General features: G+C 47.3%; 8 protein-coding genes across 8 annotated transcripts; 3 read left to right on the top strand and 5 right to left on the bottom strand.

The window, feature by feature from the left end:
- Positions 1 to 21: 21 nt before the first annotated feature.
- On the bottom strand, positions 22 to 2,620 carry AGABI2DRAFT_122589 (hypothetical protein; the record flags this gene model as incomplete). The annotated part of the gene is made up of 7 exons (XM_006456634.1): positions 22 to 1,091; positions 1,149 to 1,244; positions 1,294 to 1,364; positions 1,439 to 1,925; positions 1,980 to 2,012; positions 2,066 to 2,186; positions 2,241 to 2,620. Coding segments are annotated over 7 exons (2,258 nt in total), but the record flags the coding sequence as incomplete, so codon positions are not given.
- Positions 2,609 to 3,627, bottom strand: AGABI2DRAFT_228754 (hypothetical protein). The gene is made up of 5 exons (XM_006456633.1): positions 3,297 to 3,627; positions 3,100 to 3,247; positions 2,923 to 3,051; positions 2,795 to 2,872; positions 2,609 to 2,745 (listed from the first exon to the last, which is right to left on the bottom strand). The coding sequence occupies exons 1-5, from the start codon at positions 3,616 to 3,618 to the stop codon at positions 2,688 to 2,690; spliced, it is 735 nt and encodes a 244-aa protein (XP_006456696.1). The 5' UTR covers positions 3,619 to 3,627; the 3' UTR covers positions 2,609 to 2,687.
- Positions 3,628 to 3,690: 63 nt separating this feature from the next.
- AGABI2DRAFT_181200 (hypothetical protein) lies at positions 3,691 to 5,541 on the top strand. Its single transcript, XM_006456632.1, has 6 exons — positions 3,691 to 3,746; positions 3,792 to 3,878; positions 3,926 to 4,133; positions 4,184 to 4,341; positions 4,393 to 4,480; positions 4,533 to 5,541. Exons 1-6 carry the CDS (start codon positions 3,705 to 3,707, stop codon positions 4,970 to 4,972), a joined length of 1,023 nt encoding a protein of 340 aa, XP_006456695.1. The 5' UTR covers positions 3,691 to 3,704; the 3' UTR covers positions 4,973 to 5,541.
- AGABI2DRAFT_122586 (hypothetical protein) lies at positions 5,045 to 6,805 on the bottom strand (the record flags this gene model as incomplete). Its single annotated transcript, XM_006456631.1, has 6 exons — positions 5,045 to 5,089; positions 5,129 to 5,539; positions 5,904 to 5,939; positions 6,008 to 6,247; positions 6,456 to 6,584; positions 6,707 to 6,805. The coding sequence occupies 6 exons, from the start codon at positions 6,803 to 6,805 to the stop codon at positions 5,045 to 5,047; spliced, it is 960 nt and encodes a 319-aa protein (XP_006456694.1).
- Positions 6,806 to 7,174: 369 nt separating this feature from the next.
- AGABI2DRAFT_122585 (hypothetical protein) lies at positions 7,175 to 8,625 on the bottom strand (the record flags this gene model as incomplete). Its single annotated transcript, XM_006456630.1, has 5 exons — positions 7,175 to 7,241; positions 7,300 to 7,384; positions 7,435 to 8,346; positions 8,403 to 8,484; positions 8,542 to 8,625. 5 exons carry the CDS (start codon positions 8,623 to 8,625, stop codon positions 7,175 to 7,177), a joined length of 1,230 nt encoding a protein of 409 aa, XP_006456693.1.
- A 28-nt stretch (positions 8,626 to 8,653) lies between these two features.
- On the top strand, positions 8,654 to 10,169 carry AGABI2DRAFT_211744 (hypothetical protein). The gene is made up of 6 exons (XM_006456629.1): positions 8,654 to 8,829; positions 8,881 to 9,004; positions 9,054 to 9,531; positions 9,594 to 9,699; positions 9,750 to 9,811; positions 9,859 to 10,169. The coding sequence occupies exons 1-6, from the start codon at positions 8,712 to 8,714 to the stop codon at positions 10,024 to 10,026; spliced, it is 1,056 nt and encodes a 351-aa protein (XP_006456692.1). The 5' UTR covers positions 8,654 to 8,711; the 3' UTR covers positions 10,027 to 10,169.
- On the top strand, positions 10,161 to 12,887 carry AGABI2DRAFT_195703 (hypothetical protein). Its single transcript, XM_006456628.1, has 14 exons — positions 10,161 to 10,327; positions 10,387 to 10,480; positions 10,541 to 10,656; positions 10,718 to 10,789; positions 10,849 to 10,884; positions 10,940 to 10,972; positions 11,028 to 11,034; positions 11,083 to 11,109; positions 11,158 to 11,221; positions 11,278 to 11,410; positions 11,464 to 11,639; positions 11,696 to 11,769; positions 11,824 to 11,974; positions 12,026 to 12,887. Exons 1-14 carry the CDS (start codon positions 10,199 to 10,201, stop codon positions 12,498 to 12,500), a joined length of 1,587 nt encoding a protein of 528 aa, XP_006456691.1. The 5' UTR covers positions 10,161 to 10,198; the 3' UTR covers positions 12,501 to 12,887.
- A 124-nt stretch (positions 12,888 to 13,011) lies between these two features.
- On the bottom strand, positions 13,012 to 15,883 carry AGABI2DRAFT_146446 (hypothetical protein; the record flags this gene model as incomplete). Its single annotated transcript, XM_006456627.1, has 13 exons — positions 13,012 to 13,095; positions 13,140 to 13,341; positions 13,393 to 13,502; positions 13,559 to 13,678; positions 13,727 to 14,016; positions 14,065 to 14,146; positions 14,195 to 14,331; positions 14,382 to 14,713; positions 14,773 to 14,946; positions 15,113 to 15,138; positions 15,167 to 15,563; positions 15,621 to 15,700; positions 15,812 to 15,883. 13 exons carry the CDS (start codon positions 15,881 to 15,883, stop codon positions 13,012 to 13,014), a joined length of 2,106 nt encoding a protein of 701 aa, XP_006456690.1.
- Positions 15,884 to 16,766: the final 883 nt, after the last annotated feature.

Below are 16,766 nucleotides of genomic sequence, written 5' to 3'. Positions count from 1 at the left end.
CGTGTCAACCGACACCGAAACAAATGACCCGAGCTCTCCTTCAAATCCCCTTCATCCCCCTTGACATTTCGCGCCACAACCAATTCTTCAAAACTTTTCCAAGCATTGGTATCGAATATATCCGTATTCGAACCAAGTGCCCGAATCAATCCCACAGCTTTTCCAGTTTGTAGAATTATCCCAGCTACATGTTCCAAGAACGTCGGTACGGCTTTCTGCCGCTGTTGTTTATTGACGAGTGAACCTTCATTGCCTTCATCTTCATCATCATCAAGAGAAACGACGACACCTTCCCTCAACCCATACCCTTCCTGCCAAAACTCCGGATGCAACAACCCCATAAGTGGTTCCCCCCCACCAAACCTAACAATCTTCGCTTCAATAAAAAACTCTTCATCCAATTCATCCATCCCAACATTCCTTCCCCCTCCCATCAAAGCCAATCCCATCCCCACCCTCAACCACCTCCCACACATCTCCCAAACCGGTTCCGCAGTCCTCACAAACGTCCTCATCAACCTCCCACTGGTCACAGTTTCCCCTCTCTCAAAATGCACTTGCACACTCGTAAACAAGATATCCAACAATTTTGATGAGACCATAGCTGGCGCTCTTGATCCACTTGTAAGATAGGATATACAAAATTCCGATGAGGATGATAAACACGGTGCAAAGACCTCGTTGAGAATGTTGAAAAGGACTGGAAACGTATGTTCAAAGGTATCGGAAAGCGTTTTTGACATATGCAAGAGGCTAACAACGACATCATTTGAATTTTTGAGTTGTTGTTTGGAAGTATAGATATTGCAGATAGCAGCTTCTTGTTCTGCGCACCACATATCAAAAGACCGAACTCCAATGTCAATAGCATCAGCGAAGGCTTCAACCGTTCTTGTAATGTTTTTTGATAGACTAGCGTTGGTTCTTGTAGAATTTGCAAAAGTACGAGTGCGACTGTATGAAAGTGCAAATACGGAAGATCGGAAATGGCGAAGATGTTCTAGTGTTGTGGCGGTTCGTGCAAGGGAGGATAAGATGGCTTCTTGGGCAGTTTGACTAAAATGTGCAAGTCGAGGCGTTTCTGAGGTGGTCTGTTATTATGACTCTCATGAGATGTGTGAAATGACGAGACAAGGATTAAGGATTACCGCGTATACATTATTCTTCCATTCTAGAACAATGTTTCTTCTTCCTTGAAGTGCCATGTAAACTTCCCTGACCATGTCTTCCTCGCGAATGTAACGCTAAGAAGTAAATTAGTGATCAGATACGGTCAAGTATATTTTTTAGTACCTCATGAATCAAAGCTCGAGTAGCGGCGACACTTCCATGTTCTTTTGCGAGTACCTCTGTAAGCGCAGGTCCTATAAATCACAAAGTCAGTCAAATTTCTCCCCCACATCTGGAAAGCAATACGCGCCTAACGTAGAAGGATCACCAATATCGAACCTATTATTTGACTGAACAAAACCTTTCCATTCCGTTCTCCAATACTGCATCCCCTGCAATTCCTCAAATTCCTCCCTATGAGTATACGTATGCGGAGGAATATTCGAACCAGGCATTGAACTCTCTTCAACTAATTCAAGTTCATCACCTTCTTCCTCACTACTTTCCAAGAAACGATTCAAACCAAGACTAGTTCGCCGCTTGCGGCTATATACAAGAGAAGACAAAGGTTCCATATCTTCAGGTTCTGAATCCATTGGTGAAAGTGATGGTGTACTACTACTATCCCAATCATGGTCATCGGGAGTGGTTGTTGGATCGAGGATACCTTCCCAATGGTCGCCTTCGAATGGTTCTTCGGCGAGGATGTCTTTCCATGTGAGAGATGGAGTGGATGATCTTGGGTTCTTGATTTTGTCGAGGAAGATTTCTGCGTTTGTTACTGTAGATGAGGTTGGTGGTTGTGAGAGACTGAGCTAGATACATGTATGGATATGAAAAATCATGGGACGAGGTATCATATTACATACCAGCAACTGCAGATGGTCTGGTATGTGAGTCGTCTGTAGTAATAAATATCAACAGTCAATATCGGCGATACATACACAAGACATACTTGAATATCATCATCCAAATCCTTCTCCCTCTCCTCAACATGAGTCTTGAGTTGCTTAAACGCGAGTAAAAGTGCCTCAGACACAACATCTTTCATGGTAATACGGGCCTTCAATGCATGGCTAAACGGAAAATTAGAAAAATGCATCCAAAAGTCGAGTGTATATGATGCTCACCCGTTTATCTGCTTCTCGACCTGTGTCATATCGACACTTGCAGCTCCTTTATTCAATGTAGTCGATTCGACAGTCTTGACGACATGATCAACGGCTCTTTTGAACGCGTCCGGGTCGTTTTCATCCGTTAGACTGGTAAGTTGAGTGACCAAGACCGAAGCGAACGGATTGGCGCGTGATTTCGCGAGTCGACTCTGAGTGCGTTGAGAGAAACGGGATTGGGGTCTGGCCGAGGCAGCAGAGCCGGGTCTATTGGACGCGGCGCGGGATCTAGGATGGAGTGATGAACTCGAAGGGGGCCTCGAAGGCTGAGAAAGACTGGAAGAGGGACGAGAGAAGCTGGACCTGGAGGTCGGTCTTGATTGTAAGGGTGTAGACATAAACAGCCATCAAATAATCATGATCAATTGAGTGGGGAAATCCTATGCATGTATTAATCTACTTAAATTACTCCGAATAGGGATACTGGAAAGCGCCCTGGTCCCTTCTACGCCAGAGCTTCTTCCTGAAAGTATAGTGAGTAACGAGAACATAACATGTGCGCAGAAACCTACTTTTTCTTGGTAGGAATGTGTTCTGCAAATACCTCCATACAGTACTTGGCTTTGAACTCGCGAATGAAGCGGGGGTCCCTATGCGCCGAGTGAGCATGAACTATGGCAAGGGGTGATGCACTACTGACCAAAGTTCACTTGCGACGCCTAGATCCTTACAACACCTCATCAAGGCGTTGCTTTTGCAAGCCTCGGTAGCAGTAGGGATACCAGAGGGATCAAAGTATTCTTGTTCTCCGCGAGCAACGGAAACAAGCCTGGAAACCATTGGCATTCAGGTAGAGATGGAGTCAGAGAGAACAGACCTTCCAAGACACACGAGTGCGTATTCCCGGCTGACGACCTTTGGGCCCACATTGGTCTCGCTACGAGGAGCAAGACCCCATCCACCGGGACCGAATGCCTTGTTGAGGACTCTACGGTATTTGATCTCGGGAAGATAGATGAGACCGTCTGGACGGCGGTGAGCTTTGACGAGGACAGACGAAGAGATAAAACACACCAGGCTTAATTTCGATGTCTAATGGGTCGATGCGAGCCTGCAGAATATCTGAAATCTGACTGGAGAAGGGTTCATTGGAAAGGCCGTGGTAGCTTTTCGACCAGTCGGTGGCCCCATTGTCTTCCAAGGGTGTCGGGGCTGGTGGCTCTGGGGCTGGTGGTGATGGTGGTTCGCGGGGCGCGGGGGTCTCTGGCGCGGTCTTTGCGGGGGCGGGGGCAGCGGTGGAGTTGGGGCGGGTTCTGAGGGGCGGGGCAGAGGAGGCAGCGCGGGTGAGTCTGGTGTTTGCGTGGGCCAGGCGGCGGAGGACGAACGCGGCCCTCATTTGAGAGTGTGCAGAATTGGCAGAGCAGCTCTGACGCGAAAAGCAGACGCGTGGCGGAGTTTGAATCCAGCCCATGACCAACCACCATGGCCCGCGAATACAAGTACACCCAGGAAATATCCCAGATGGTTGGTCGTCTCTTTCGTCGTCTATCTTGTTCTCATTATCTCCAGATGTTTGTCTTTGGTGAGGTCCAGGAACCCGACGTCGCAACCGTCAATCTCGTCGAGGACATCGTCCGTAGCCAACTCATCGAACTCGTATGTCTATCACATCCATCACCCTTACCTCATTAATTCCCATCTAGATTGTTCAAGCTCGCGCTCTGGCAAACCGACGCGGCGCTCGCTATCTCTCTGCCGAGGACCTCATATTCCTCATTCGCCACGACCGCGGAAAAGTCAACAGGCTCCGCACATACCTCTCCTGGAAAGATGTTCGCAAGCATGCAAAAGATAGCGGCGGGGATGGTGGAGGAGGTGTCGAAGTAGAAGCTCTGGAAGACGGCGCAGACGGTGCACCCAATCCCTCCTCGATCATACCTCACTCTCATCATTCCATCCAGATAAATTGACCGCAAAAGCACAAAAGATCACCATCAAGCTTCCTTGGGAGATTACAACTATATATTCCGAAGCCCTTCGTCTCAGTGGCCACCAGTCCGACGACGAAGAAGATGAAGACGATATTGAAGCACACGAAGCATCAGTGCAGCGTCTCAAAGTATCTCTCTTCTCATACTCACCCCATTGCCGTAGCTAATGACTCTCGCAGGAAGCTGATGATGCTACCCGACAAATGACTCGCGAAGAATATCAACACTACTCTGATTGCCGACAAGCGTCGTTCACTTATCGTAAAGGTAAACGAGTCCCCATTTGTCTTTGGACAAACTGACCCCCCCTCCTCTCCAGCAAAGCGCTTTCGCGAATTCCTCAACCTTCCACCCCATCTAGATCTCAAAGCCAATGACGACACCGTCGATATCGTCGGCTTTCTTGCCTTTGAAATGGTCCGCTCCCTCACCCTCGCAGGTCTAACCGTCAAAAAATCCCTTGAAGACGCCTATCTACACGAAGAATACTCCTCACCCATACTTGGCAAACGGAAACATAACGGTATCGGTGGCGGAGTCGAAAAACGCCGGCGAGAAGGTTCTCCTGATGACGACCAAGAGTATACCATGCCCGTCAATGCGCTTTTCATGCAACCACCCGAAGATCGCAAAGCTCTCATGCCCGAACATATTCGTGACGCCTTTGCCAGGATGCAAGGTGATTGGACTCACAATCGTTCTGCCGGAATGCATAACTGGCGCGGTGGACTTGCTCGATCGAAAGTCAGCTTGATTTAGTCTTTGCTACATATTTTTTTTTCTTTTATGATTGCGTTCTTTGGATTACATTGCATTTGTACAACATCACATTCATTTATCATTGTCTTTTTCCGCATACCCTGAAACTTGTTTCCACTGCAAAGCCTAAAACATGAGTGATGCTGCGACATCAACATTCCCCCCAGCCGCATCGAGCAAACTAATAGCCTGTTCCCTGGACGCCCCCAAATCCATCAACGTCTTGACAGAAGTTTCAGAATGACGACTCGACTGAGGTGAACTGGCTTGCTGTTGTAAAGGAGGTCTGCCAGCCACAGCAGGATTTGAACCAATAGTACGTCCAGACCCGGGAAAAGGTGGACCACTTGTTGATTCTCCACCTGGATTTCCACCTGTACCCAAAGATGGTGTCGATCCTGATGCAAGTGCTTCAGGATCGATGTCCTGAGCGGAAAGAGGTAACTCGTGTTCTGGAAGGAATTTCACTTCACGACCTTGAATTCGAAGAACGTCTTTTTCCAAATCAATACACGCTTGATGCGCTTTGAGCATATCAAGACCGAAAAGAAGGTCAACTTCACGACCCTAGAGGTTGGGTTGTAAAAAAAACAATCTTTTTTGTAAAACAACTCGTACTTGCCTCCATTATTGTGAATGAACAAGGGAGATGAAGGTCTGCAAGTTTTAATTGGGCACTGTGGACTCGTCCTAGAATTTTGGCTGTTCCAACGCCGCGTGCGATACCCGAGAATCGTTTGTCGACCAGACGCATGATACTTGCAATAATGTTATTTTTTTGGTGGCACGTAGGGGGTACTGATACTTACCCACATCTTTCCGCACAACTAGGACTCACTGGAATTGCAAAGAACGTCGGCGAGTGAGATTAGACCAAATATCACCTTTGATTGACATACTGATGGTTTGTTGGGCTCCACTGTCTACGAACGCTTTCACCGGACGAGAATTCACCTCCACCGGTATACTAAAAAAAAGATATCAACACCCAAATCAAATACATCAGAAGAAAAACACTCACTAGAGCATATGAACTCTCCCAAAACTTTCCGGAGAATACTCCAACGCATGCTGCATATTCTCCAAAACAGCTTCCTGTCTAATATGTTCTTCAATCTTTGTCTGAGCTTCAACATCAAATGGATCATCATTCAATCGTTGAAGTTCATGTTGATGTTGTAATTCAGCTTCATGTTGACGTTCGCGAGTTCGTCTTAGAAGTTCTACGAATCTTGAGGGATCATTTAGGGCTGCTTGTGCGAGTTCTGGGAATTCCTACAGAAGATAGGATTTTAGAGGAATGTAAGATGAAGAAAGAGATATCTCGGGCTTGCTTGTTGCATTTGACTCATAAGGCTCGGATCGCCTAAAAGTTGTAATCGCATCATCTCAGCGTCTTGTTCAAGCGCTCTAAACGAAACCCATATTCCACAATAAACCAATGTCCAATTTTTTTTCACCTAAGAACTTACCTCCCACCAACACTAGCAACTTTCCGCCGAAGTAAGAGTACTGCATCATCCGGAATCCCATATTCCAACATCGTCTTCTTAGGATCCAAAAGTTCTTGATCACGAAAATGAATAGCTTGTTCCGATACAGGAATTCCCGCCTACAATAAAAAAACAATTAACGTTCGTGATTTTTGAAAATATCAACAGATCCGAATAATAATAATAAAAAACAAAGAGGAGAAAGAGAAACTGGGGGGGCTACTTGGGGAGTAAGACGTACCTCAGCCTCGAGTAAAGCCATCACATTCTCTAGTTCCATTCCCGAATCGATTTCAAGACTAAACGTCTGGCCGAGATCATTTGCAAAAGTCAATTTCATCTTCAATATGTGGGAGGAGGGGTGTGGGGCGGAGGGTTGGTGTCGTTTTAAGAAGTCAAAGGGCGTTTGTGGCCCCAGTGTGGCTCGTGTGGCCAAGAAATATCCGTCAAGAGCGGAACAATCAGGAGTTGTGGCTGTCGCCCGCCGCTAGTGCTTTGCGAAGTTAGTGATATGTATCGGCCCGTTCAAAGCTTTCAGGTCCAAATTGGATGTTGGTTTAAGGGGAGTACAGATGGTGTGAAGAAGAAATCAGATCCACAGCTATTGATTGCATTTATATTTGGATGGTTGATTAGATCAGAACGGGGCTGGAGCAATGTTCGCAAATTATCCTCATAAAAAATAACCATACAGTCAATAACTAAGTAACTAGAAAGGTCTCGACGGATTGTGAGTATTGTGATCAATGCGACTACGAGAATTGAATTGTGGGGTTCTAGAAAACGATATGAGAAGCCATGTCCAAGATAATCAACAAATCGCAGCAGATTTACAGTCTAGAAGCCGCAGGCGTAGTACGCATGCCAGCAATATTTGACATGAGAGCACTCTCGAGCGCAGAAGCCGATAGGCTGGCGTCTAGTAAAGCCTTTAATCGCATTGCACAATAAAACACCAGTATCACTTACCGCTAAGATCACTGAAACTCGATGCCTCAGAACTCTCGTGTTCACTCAACAATTGAGTGTGCCGCCTGTTGTGTGAATGGCTCAGCGCACTTCTGGAACTCACAGCAGCTGGACTAGCAGATTTCTCAGGCGAGTCGTTTTGCCTTCCCGGATACATCGGCGAATGAGATTGTGAATCTGATCGAGGAGATGGAATTTCGGGTATTGACCCCGGCGGAGAACTGATAGCACTTGAGAGACTTTGATTCTCACTCTTTTCGCTCCTCACACTTGATAAAGAGTCCCCTCTGAAACTGGCAGCGGCTGAGTTTGCGTTTGATGTGGAATTTGATTTAGATGAATTTGAAGGAGAGGCGCTTGTTCGTTCACGATCCAAACTACGTCTAGGCCTGTGAGTGCGTACAAGTCCGAGAGTATCCGCGTTAATAAGCCGTGTTAGCTCCTCGAGTTTGCGGTCAACAGTTTCTTGTTCTTCTGCATTGCGCTCCGCTTCCTCTTCCTTGAGTATGGTTTCGTCTTCGTCGGATAGGACGCCGTCATCGGAAGACAGAGGGGAATGTGTACGAATGAAACCTGGACTACGCTTGATACCTTGAACGGTTATTGTGGATGATGATATGACTTTCTTCGGCCTTGGTGAATTGGTGACGAGGGAGTTCAACCGCGCGTGCACATCGCGAGGTGTACTCAATCTAGAAGATGAGAGTTTCGAATTGAGGCCTGTTCGTATTGCTAGTACGGGCTTGTCGGCCTGGGCGGGGACTTCGACTTTCGGGTTTGGGGATGTCACAGAAGAGGGACTAAGGGCGCCTTGAATGTCCTTGAGCCCGCGAATCTCTTCTTGAAACCGAGCATTGACTCGATAAAGTAGGTACGGTAATGGGACTTCGAGATGTGCCGCAAGTCCTTTCCCTGCACTACCATATGAGAATTTAAGGTCATACGACACGAAAACGACGGTAACATACAGTCGGCACCACTGCTGTCGCTAGAACGCGATTTCTCTATCACTTTCCATAATATGTCAGCTTTTTCCTGAGTCCATTCTATCTGAGAGAATGGAAAGGTCACTGGCGCCTAAGAAATGTAGAAAAATATAGCACGCACGTGTGGAGGATCAGGTTCGGCGTTTTCGGGCCTGTTCCAAGGCAGCCGAACGACGACTCGGACGGAGGGAGTGTTTTGTGGCATGAGACGAAGGGTCAGACAGCAGCTGGTGCCCGAAAACAAACATGAACGATCCCATCAAGTTTGATTAAACTCGAGAACCTAAAAACATGCTTCACTCATCCTCTACCAGCGACCCAGAAGGAGACGATACTCAGGACCTGCAGGACTTCATTTCCGAACTCTATCAACATCCTGACCGTCAGGCCGTCGCTTCAGAGATAGAGGGTGAGAGAGAGGTCTGGGCCTTTTGATCAAACGCTCAGCACACTCGCGCAGTCCTGCAATCCATCTACGGAGAAAATGCCATTGGCGTCTGGACCCCTAGTACATCTAATGGCGACGGTAGTGGTACTAGTACGGCCGCTGATTCACCTACAGTCCGATACACCTTAAATTTGAGGTGAATATGTCATTGGAAGTCATGTATAGGCAATTCTTGACGATTTCAGTCTCCCTTCCTATGACATGGTCTTTGTTAAATTGTTGGTCTCTCTTCCCGCAACGTACCCCGTTTCATCACCACCTCAGTTACAGCTACTGTCGCGGTATCTTGGTGCCTTTGGTGCAGACTCCAACCTTTTTGGCTCGATACTTAGGACATTCATCTCAATCTGCGGTGTGGAATTTACGCCAGACACAGTTTGTGTCTTTGACGGAGTTCAAAATGTATTAGAAAGATGCAATGCCTGGTATGAAGATCGCTTGAATGAAGACAAGGTGAAGGAACTCGTACGAGGAGACGAAAAGGAGAAAGAAGTCGATTCCAGAAATGACGTCAAGTCGAAAAGTTTAGCTGAACCCGCGAATTTGCAACTCAAGCCCGAGAATGAAGTTATTTCTGAAATACAATTCTTTGTCGCGGAACCAATAGTGGACAGAAAGAGCTCCTTCATCGGACGAGCATGTCGGATATCTGACCCTTCAGAGGTATGGCTGCACCTTTTCTCCGTCGCCCATGATCTTTCCTCCATTCGCTGACAACTCGCCAGGTCCCACAAATCATCGCACACTTGATGTCGGATCGACGCATAGCTCGGGCAGCTCATCCTGTAATTAACGCGTGGCGCTGTCAGGTAAAAAATGTCCTCCATCAAGGTGAGATTCAACGAATCTAGACAACAATGAGTTCATGTATATGTCACCAGATAATGACGATGACGGAGAGACAGCGGCAGGTGGCCGCTTAGCACATCTGCTGCAGATTCTGGTTCGATCTCAGGTTTTTTCGTCTTGTTGAGGCTCATTATGCGGCAGGAAGTGAATAATGTTCTCGTGGTGGTTACACGGTATTTCGGCGGCATTCATCTTGGGCCGGACCGATTCAAACACATTAATCAGGCTGCGCGGAATGCTCTGGAACTTGGAGGCTTCTTGGATGGTGGTGATAGAATGCCGCGAACCAGCCGGGGAAAGAGACATTGAGATACTTAATCAGGGAATCAAATGGAACGAGTGAATTGCAGCAGAGAATTTGTAGATAAGATTAGGTCATTTAGGAACCAAGATCAGCCTGTATGTTACACCCGAACTGGCGTGGGAGGAGGTCAAGCGTATAAGTCTATCACTCTCTCTAGGGTACCATCTGACTGGCCACATGCGTTTATCTTCTTTCCAAAGGCTCTCGACGAGTCTGCTATATAATAGCGCTCGATCTTCCGTGTCTATCCCAAATTTATTTCCTTATCGCTTCACCCTCAGAATGGCGTCTTCTCAAACTGCTGTCGTTCGTCTTCGTATTCCATTGTCATCTACATGACATAGTTGACGCTCTTTTCTCTCTAGTTCGGCCTCAAGGACTCTTCGCTCATCAAATTCCAGGGATACATCGATGGCAAGTGGGTTGACGCGAAGAGTGGAGAGACCATACCTGTGACGAGTATGCCTACCCAATGACAAGTTTCCTCGCAATTCCTCTAAAACGTCGCATCACCTATAGACCCAGCAACAGACGAGTTACTTGGAGCAGTACCGGACATGAATGTCGCCGAGACTCAAGAAGCAATTGCTGCAGCGTCAGCAGCATTCCCGAAATGGAGCGCTTTGAGTGCCAAGGTCAATTCAAGTTCACTGACGTTGTTCTCATCTTTGTCCTCAACCACGTTTATTGAAACAGCAACGACATGATATTCTCATCAGATTCTTTCAACTTATGCGGGAACATCACGAAGATCTTGGTCGCCTCATCGTACGTCGCGTCTGAACTTGTCATCCATGACGTACGGAATCTAAAATTACTCCGACCAGACACTTGAAAACGGTAAAACATTAGCCGAAGCAAAGGTATTCCGCCGATAGCATCACCTGACAGTTCTTCCCCTAACCTTTGTGGCGACAGGCGGAGAATGCTTACAGCGCTTCTTTCCTCGAGGTTCGTTTTTTGTGGTCAGATTTATAGTATTGTCCGACTGAGGCTGTTTGGATAGTGGTTTGGTGGGTCTGAAAGACTTGTCCGGGAAACATAGTCTGATGACAGTGTAGCTGAGGAGGCCGTGCGTACTTATGGAGGTACACAAATCTTCACGCTGGTATGCATTGGTTGATCTTTGATCACAGAAACCATTCCCTCTGCTATTCCTGGATCTAGGAATGTTGTGATTAAGCAAGCTGTCGGTGTCGTGTGGGTTTATTGGAGCTCGGTGGTATTGTCATTGCGAAAATTCACAACGAGCCTAGGTCTATTCTCACCCCATGGAATTTCCCGTCTGCTATGATCACACGGAAGCTCGGTGCTGCCTTGGCAGCAGGTTGTACGGCTGTCGTGAAACCTCCGCCAGAGACGCCTTTCTCGGCGCTAGCGCTTGCTGAGGTATGTTTCTGCCGGAACAAAGGCATGTTTCTCATCTCATCTATCCTCTTCAGCTCTCGCGTAGGGCAGGTGTTCCTGACGGTGTCTTCAACGTCGTTCCAACGCTCAAATATGTCAATGAGGTCGGTAAGGAAATGTGCCAAAGCAAGGCCGTCAAGAAAGTTAGCTTCACTGGGTCAACGAATGTCGCTAAATTGTTGTATGGCCTCTCATCTACGACTTTAAAGAAGTGAGGACCTTGACCATTCATTTTGCTTCAGCCTTCAGCTGATTGATTCTTTCCAGAGTTTCTTTGGAAGCTGGTGGGAATGCGCCTTTCATTGTATTTGACGATGCTAATCTCGACGATGCCATCGAGGGTGAGATATTCCTTCGAGTCATCAGATGAGTCTCTGAGGTACTTTGTGTTGCAGCTGCATTAATTTGCAAGTTCCGTGGGAGTGGTCAAACTTGTATTTGTGCTAACAGGATATACGTCCAATCTTCCATATATGCCGAGTTCGCGTCGCGTCTCGCTGACCGTGTCGCGAAGTTTAAGCTTGGTAACGGCCTCGAGAGTGGAACGTAGGCACCTCAAAACAATATCGTGTTCACAGTCTCACTATCGTTGCACAGTACTCATGGTCCACTCATTCACAACCGCGCGGTTGAAAAGGTCGTGCGACACGTCGAAGATGCCGTTTCCAAAGGCGCGCAGATCCTCGTCGGTGGAAAGCGTCAAGGCGACACATCTTTCTTCTACCCAACAGTCTTATCCGACGTCCCTGCTGAGGCAGCGATTAACAAAGAGGAGACTTTTGGTCCCCTCGCCGCACTGATAAAATTTGAAACCGAAGAAGAGGTAGTGAAAATGGCCAATGACTCTGACGTCGGTCTCGCTGGATACTTCTACTCGAGAGATGTTGGGAGAGCATGGAGAGTTGCGGAGAAATTAGAGGTTGGAATGGTTGGCGCGAATAGTGGTGTCATTTCGCAGGCCGTTGTCCCATTCGGAGGCGTGAAGGAAAGTGGACTCGGCAGGGAAGGCTCTCATGGAATTTCAGAGTATCTGAACACCAAGTTGATTGTGTTTGGTGGAATTGGTGCATGAAGTGATGGCGGTTATATTGACTTGCCAATCTTCAATCATCCAAACATTTGCGACTCAGTTTGATTATGCATATGTGTTTTCGAATGGACATCACCAGTGCTAAATGTATATTGTACAAACGTTCGAGAAGTCCAAAACTAAGTTTCGTGATATGGTTCACTCCTGCAGCGACTTGGCCGTCTTCTTCATCAAAGTGATCAGCCTCTTCATCTCATGTTTGGCGGCTTCCTCGTCCTGGTCGAAAACAATTGCTTCCGTCAACCCGGGGAATGTGGTGGCGCCATATCCCAACCACTTCCCAGGCGCGACACCCAAATGTTTAAACCACTCTCGGTCCTTGATACCGTCTACCGAAATAAATCCCGCCTCGAATGAACGAAGCCTGTTGTTCACGGCACGAACACGCTGTATAGCACGAATCAATCCTCTCCTATCTTTATGTCCATTTACGTCAATTCCACCATCAGAAATGTCACCGAGTGTCAGGCTATGCAGCTCCTTGAAAATATGATCAAGTCTGGGTGAGTCGGGAAGTAGGGTAGACCAATCTTCCTCGCAGTGCTGCCGTCCAGGTGATTCTCCACAGCGGCACTGTCTGTGCCCATGATGGTGTCTGAACCTCTTGTCAATTCGACGTACCAGTCTTCTCAGCTTCATTCCAAGTTTTCCTAGGCATCCGTGTCGGCTATGATAGTACTTCCATATTTGCCACATGAGTTCATTCATAGCTTGACACTTCTCCTTGTCTAGTTCCAAGCTCGCCTTCCGTAGGCGACGAATTGCTCTCCGAACTTTCTTCAGTTTTAGATTCAGCGCTTGTGTCTCTGGAAGGCTCTCAACGCTGATATACGAGGTCATTAGAAAGCGACGATGTACAGGGGAAAATACCTACGTGTCAAGGTAATTGTCGAGCTGAAGGGTATAGTGGGTGGTATTGAAAGGAAGTAAGGGTGCATCAGCCATGCGCAAGATTTCTAAACCTAGATGTTGAGCAACAGCAACCTGCGATATTTAACGATTTAGTGACACCAGGAGGGGTGAAAGGAGGAGCATCGCACGTGTCTAAAGAACCCTGGATCTCCGTATTTTTCTTGCCAAGTCTCCGAGTCGTAGACAGAATGATAATGATAAGCAGGATCATGTGGAGTTGAACCGAATCCCTCATCTGTACTTGGGATCTAAAAATTCGTGAGAGGGGAGACAAATCACGTCGAGGTTATACTTACACCGTTCCTTTGCAAAAATACAGTGTAATCGCTTCCTGATCCTAGAGGACTGACCCCAAAATCATCTGCCACAGCAAGGGCAGCGGCCTCAGCCTCAGTTTGGGAAACCTTAACGACACGGCTGGTTTTCTGTGAAGCGGGCCCGGTAAATGGTCCATCATCATTCCTCGCATCCCATAAAGTTCTGTTAGCATCAGTAGGATGAGGTACATCCTGTGCAGTTTCTCGAATAAAATGAGCTAGGAGAGGTGAACCTGATGTCCCAAATTGGGATCCTGACACAGAGGAGTCTGTAGAAGCAGGTTAGATTTGTATAATTCAGGAGAGAAAACCCTCACCTAAGTTGAAGTATGCAACGACGTGTGCGTCAATCCAATGCACGAAATCCTCACCCCACTCGGTGCTTCCGATGAGGCCGTACTGTCGTGGACCATGAGCATCAGATTTTATGATTGGGACAGACATTACCTCCTCTGCATCCCAACTGGCGATAACGATAGTGCGAAGAGGTTTCCAACCATTCTTCATTAAATGACCAAATCCCCGAATGACCTCATGTACAGACGTGGTACCACTGTTGGGGTCTACCGCGCCTAATACCCAAGCTAAAGCGACCGTGTAAATGGTTGGTAGGATAGCAAATTTAGCGACCTACCATCCCTATGATTACCAGCAATGACGACTTCGTCTTTGATATACCCCGGAATAACACCAATTACATTCCAGATCGGGATAACCCTTGTGTCAACATTGTTAACCAGCCTGACCTGTTTATGCTCAGATACTTCAAGAATTCGCAACAGCTGCCTGGCATTGCCCCAAGAGATGGGCAAGCTCGGGATTGATGGGATATTGGTACCTTCCGTGCGAGTGGCATTCTCATATGATGGATATCCGGGAGTGGTAGGATCACCAGGATATAAACTTATGAACTGGACGCTGCCACGTTGAACAGATGTAGGATTTCGGGCTGGGCCATCTGGATAGCTGCATCGGATATGCAAATGAGTGCACTGTTCAATCGTCGATTGTAGAGAACTGCTTACGGTGCATAGCCGTTCTCTTCGGTCACATCTCCGTCATCGCGGGGATCAGAATATATGAGAACACCAACGGCACCGTTCTCTTGGCCACCTTTGACCTGAAAAGCATTAGGTTTTCGGTCGATTCGAGCCCACAGGGTATAAACTACCTTCAACCCGCGAACTATAGCACCATATCTACAGAGAACAATAGAACCCTTCAACGGTGCTCCTGAAAAGAAAGGGTCAATGAAGAAACATATGCAAGATAAAATGTGATCACCATCGGAAACGAGTCGATCATAATCCTATAAATAGCATGACTGTCAGTAATGCAGTATACGCGGGCGTTTAATTAACTTACATCTTTGGTACAATAGTCGCCATAAACTAAATGACCAGTCACATCTCCACTGACACTGTAGCCATGGAAGGTGGGAACGGCATCTTCAAATTTAGCGGCATCCGGGTCCCTATCATCCCCATGCTCCTTCAAATCAGCCTCCCAAGCAATAGTGCCATCGTCGTTCAATATTTGTAAAGCGCGCTCCAAAGGTGTATTCATGACGGGATAGTATGTGTCGATCCAAGCAGAGGGAGTGTCTCGTTCAATGATTCCTCGGGTCGCCTCTTGCGATTCGCTGGTTCCAGCATCATATATTGGTTTTTGCTCTGGAGGAGCGATATTGAACCATTTTTGGAGATGAGATAGGAAAATTTCAGCAGTCTTGAAGTCTCCATCTGACCCAGCGACGTGAGGCATCCCAGTGTATTTACGAGATGCCGTAATGGCGCTTTGTGAATTTGGGATGGACCTAAATGGTGCCCATGAAGTTTGACATTTTGCTTTACAACAAAAATGAGCTACTCACAAAAAGATTTTTTCAGCCTCGCGCCCGAAGAGTTGGCGCCCGTGGCCTCTTTGATATGTGGCCTCAAGTGCCGCATTCCACTGTACATATTTTAAAAAAAGATAACAGGTGCAACTAAGGACGACCAGAGAATGGATCAAGCGCCGGAGAAGAGGCCGACGAGCTCGACGAGCTCGACGACCGATGATCACCTGGCTTTCGTTCTTCACTTGTTCTTTGAAAACATCATGATCACCGAATTTTTCCTGTTCGAGTTGTGCCATACCAAGTGGATAGCGAACGTCGATGTTGGAGATACCATGGGAAGATGTTGGTGGGGTTCTTAAGCGATGGCGGGCCGCAGCAAGTGCGCAGCTGCGAACTCAGAAACAGCACATGATGACCATGTCGAAGCCGCTGATACGAGACGGAACATTGGAGTGGATTTGTACACGACCGGTTATTAGGCCCCCGGATCATCCCCAGAGTACGCTCTGACTTGACTCTGACAAAAGAAAAACACGCGATTGGACCAGGACGCCGGTCCATGGAGCCAGTACTTTCCCTGGCTTGACACGGCATGGTTTATCAGTAAGTGTGCTGGGTTTTCGGGAGCCCTTTTCAACCCATACGCCTCCGAGTGGAATATCCAGGGTATAGACTATAGTGGGAAAACACCATCGATGACAACAAGTTTTTAGCACACTTTTCTCGGCCTCAAGCTACGAGCGAGGACTTGAATGGTTGGACGAAATGTGAAGAAGCGGTCCACAAAGGAGGGGTCCGGCTGTTCTTGCGTCAACAACATCAAATATTAGGCTGCTTTGACTTTTGTTTGGTGCAATTCATCACATTGATATACGCTCTTCAGCACGTCGACGATACTCTATGCGAATGCAAACGCCGCCTGATCAGGGCCTGATGAAGGGCCTACTGCGGTGCTTTCTACTGCGAAGACAATTCTAGCGTGCCATAAACCGATGGGGAAAGGAAGTTACGGGTGTCCCTGCAGCACTGTATCAAGGTACTCGCCTTACACAACACTCATCGATCTGGTGACGGTACATTTTGTTAACATACAACATGATCAAGAGCTAATGCTTATATCTTGATAATACAGGCATTATACTTTTTCAGAGACAAAAGATGATGACGACCTGCCTCAAT

Source organism: Agaricus bisporus (assembly GCF_000300575.1).
Source record: "Agaricus bisporus var. bisporus H97 unplaced genomic scaffold AGABI2scaffold_14, whole genome shotgun sequence".
NCBI lineage: Eukaryota > Fungi > Basidiomycota > Agaricomycetes > Agaricales > Agaricaceae > Agaricus > Agaricus bisporus.
The sequence above is the reverse complement of the archived record's forward strand: the minus strand, read 5'-3'. Positions and strand labels throughout refer to the sequence as shown.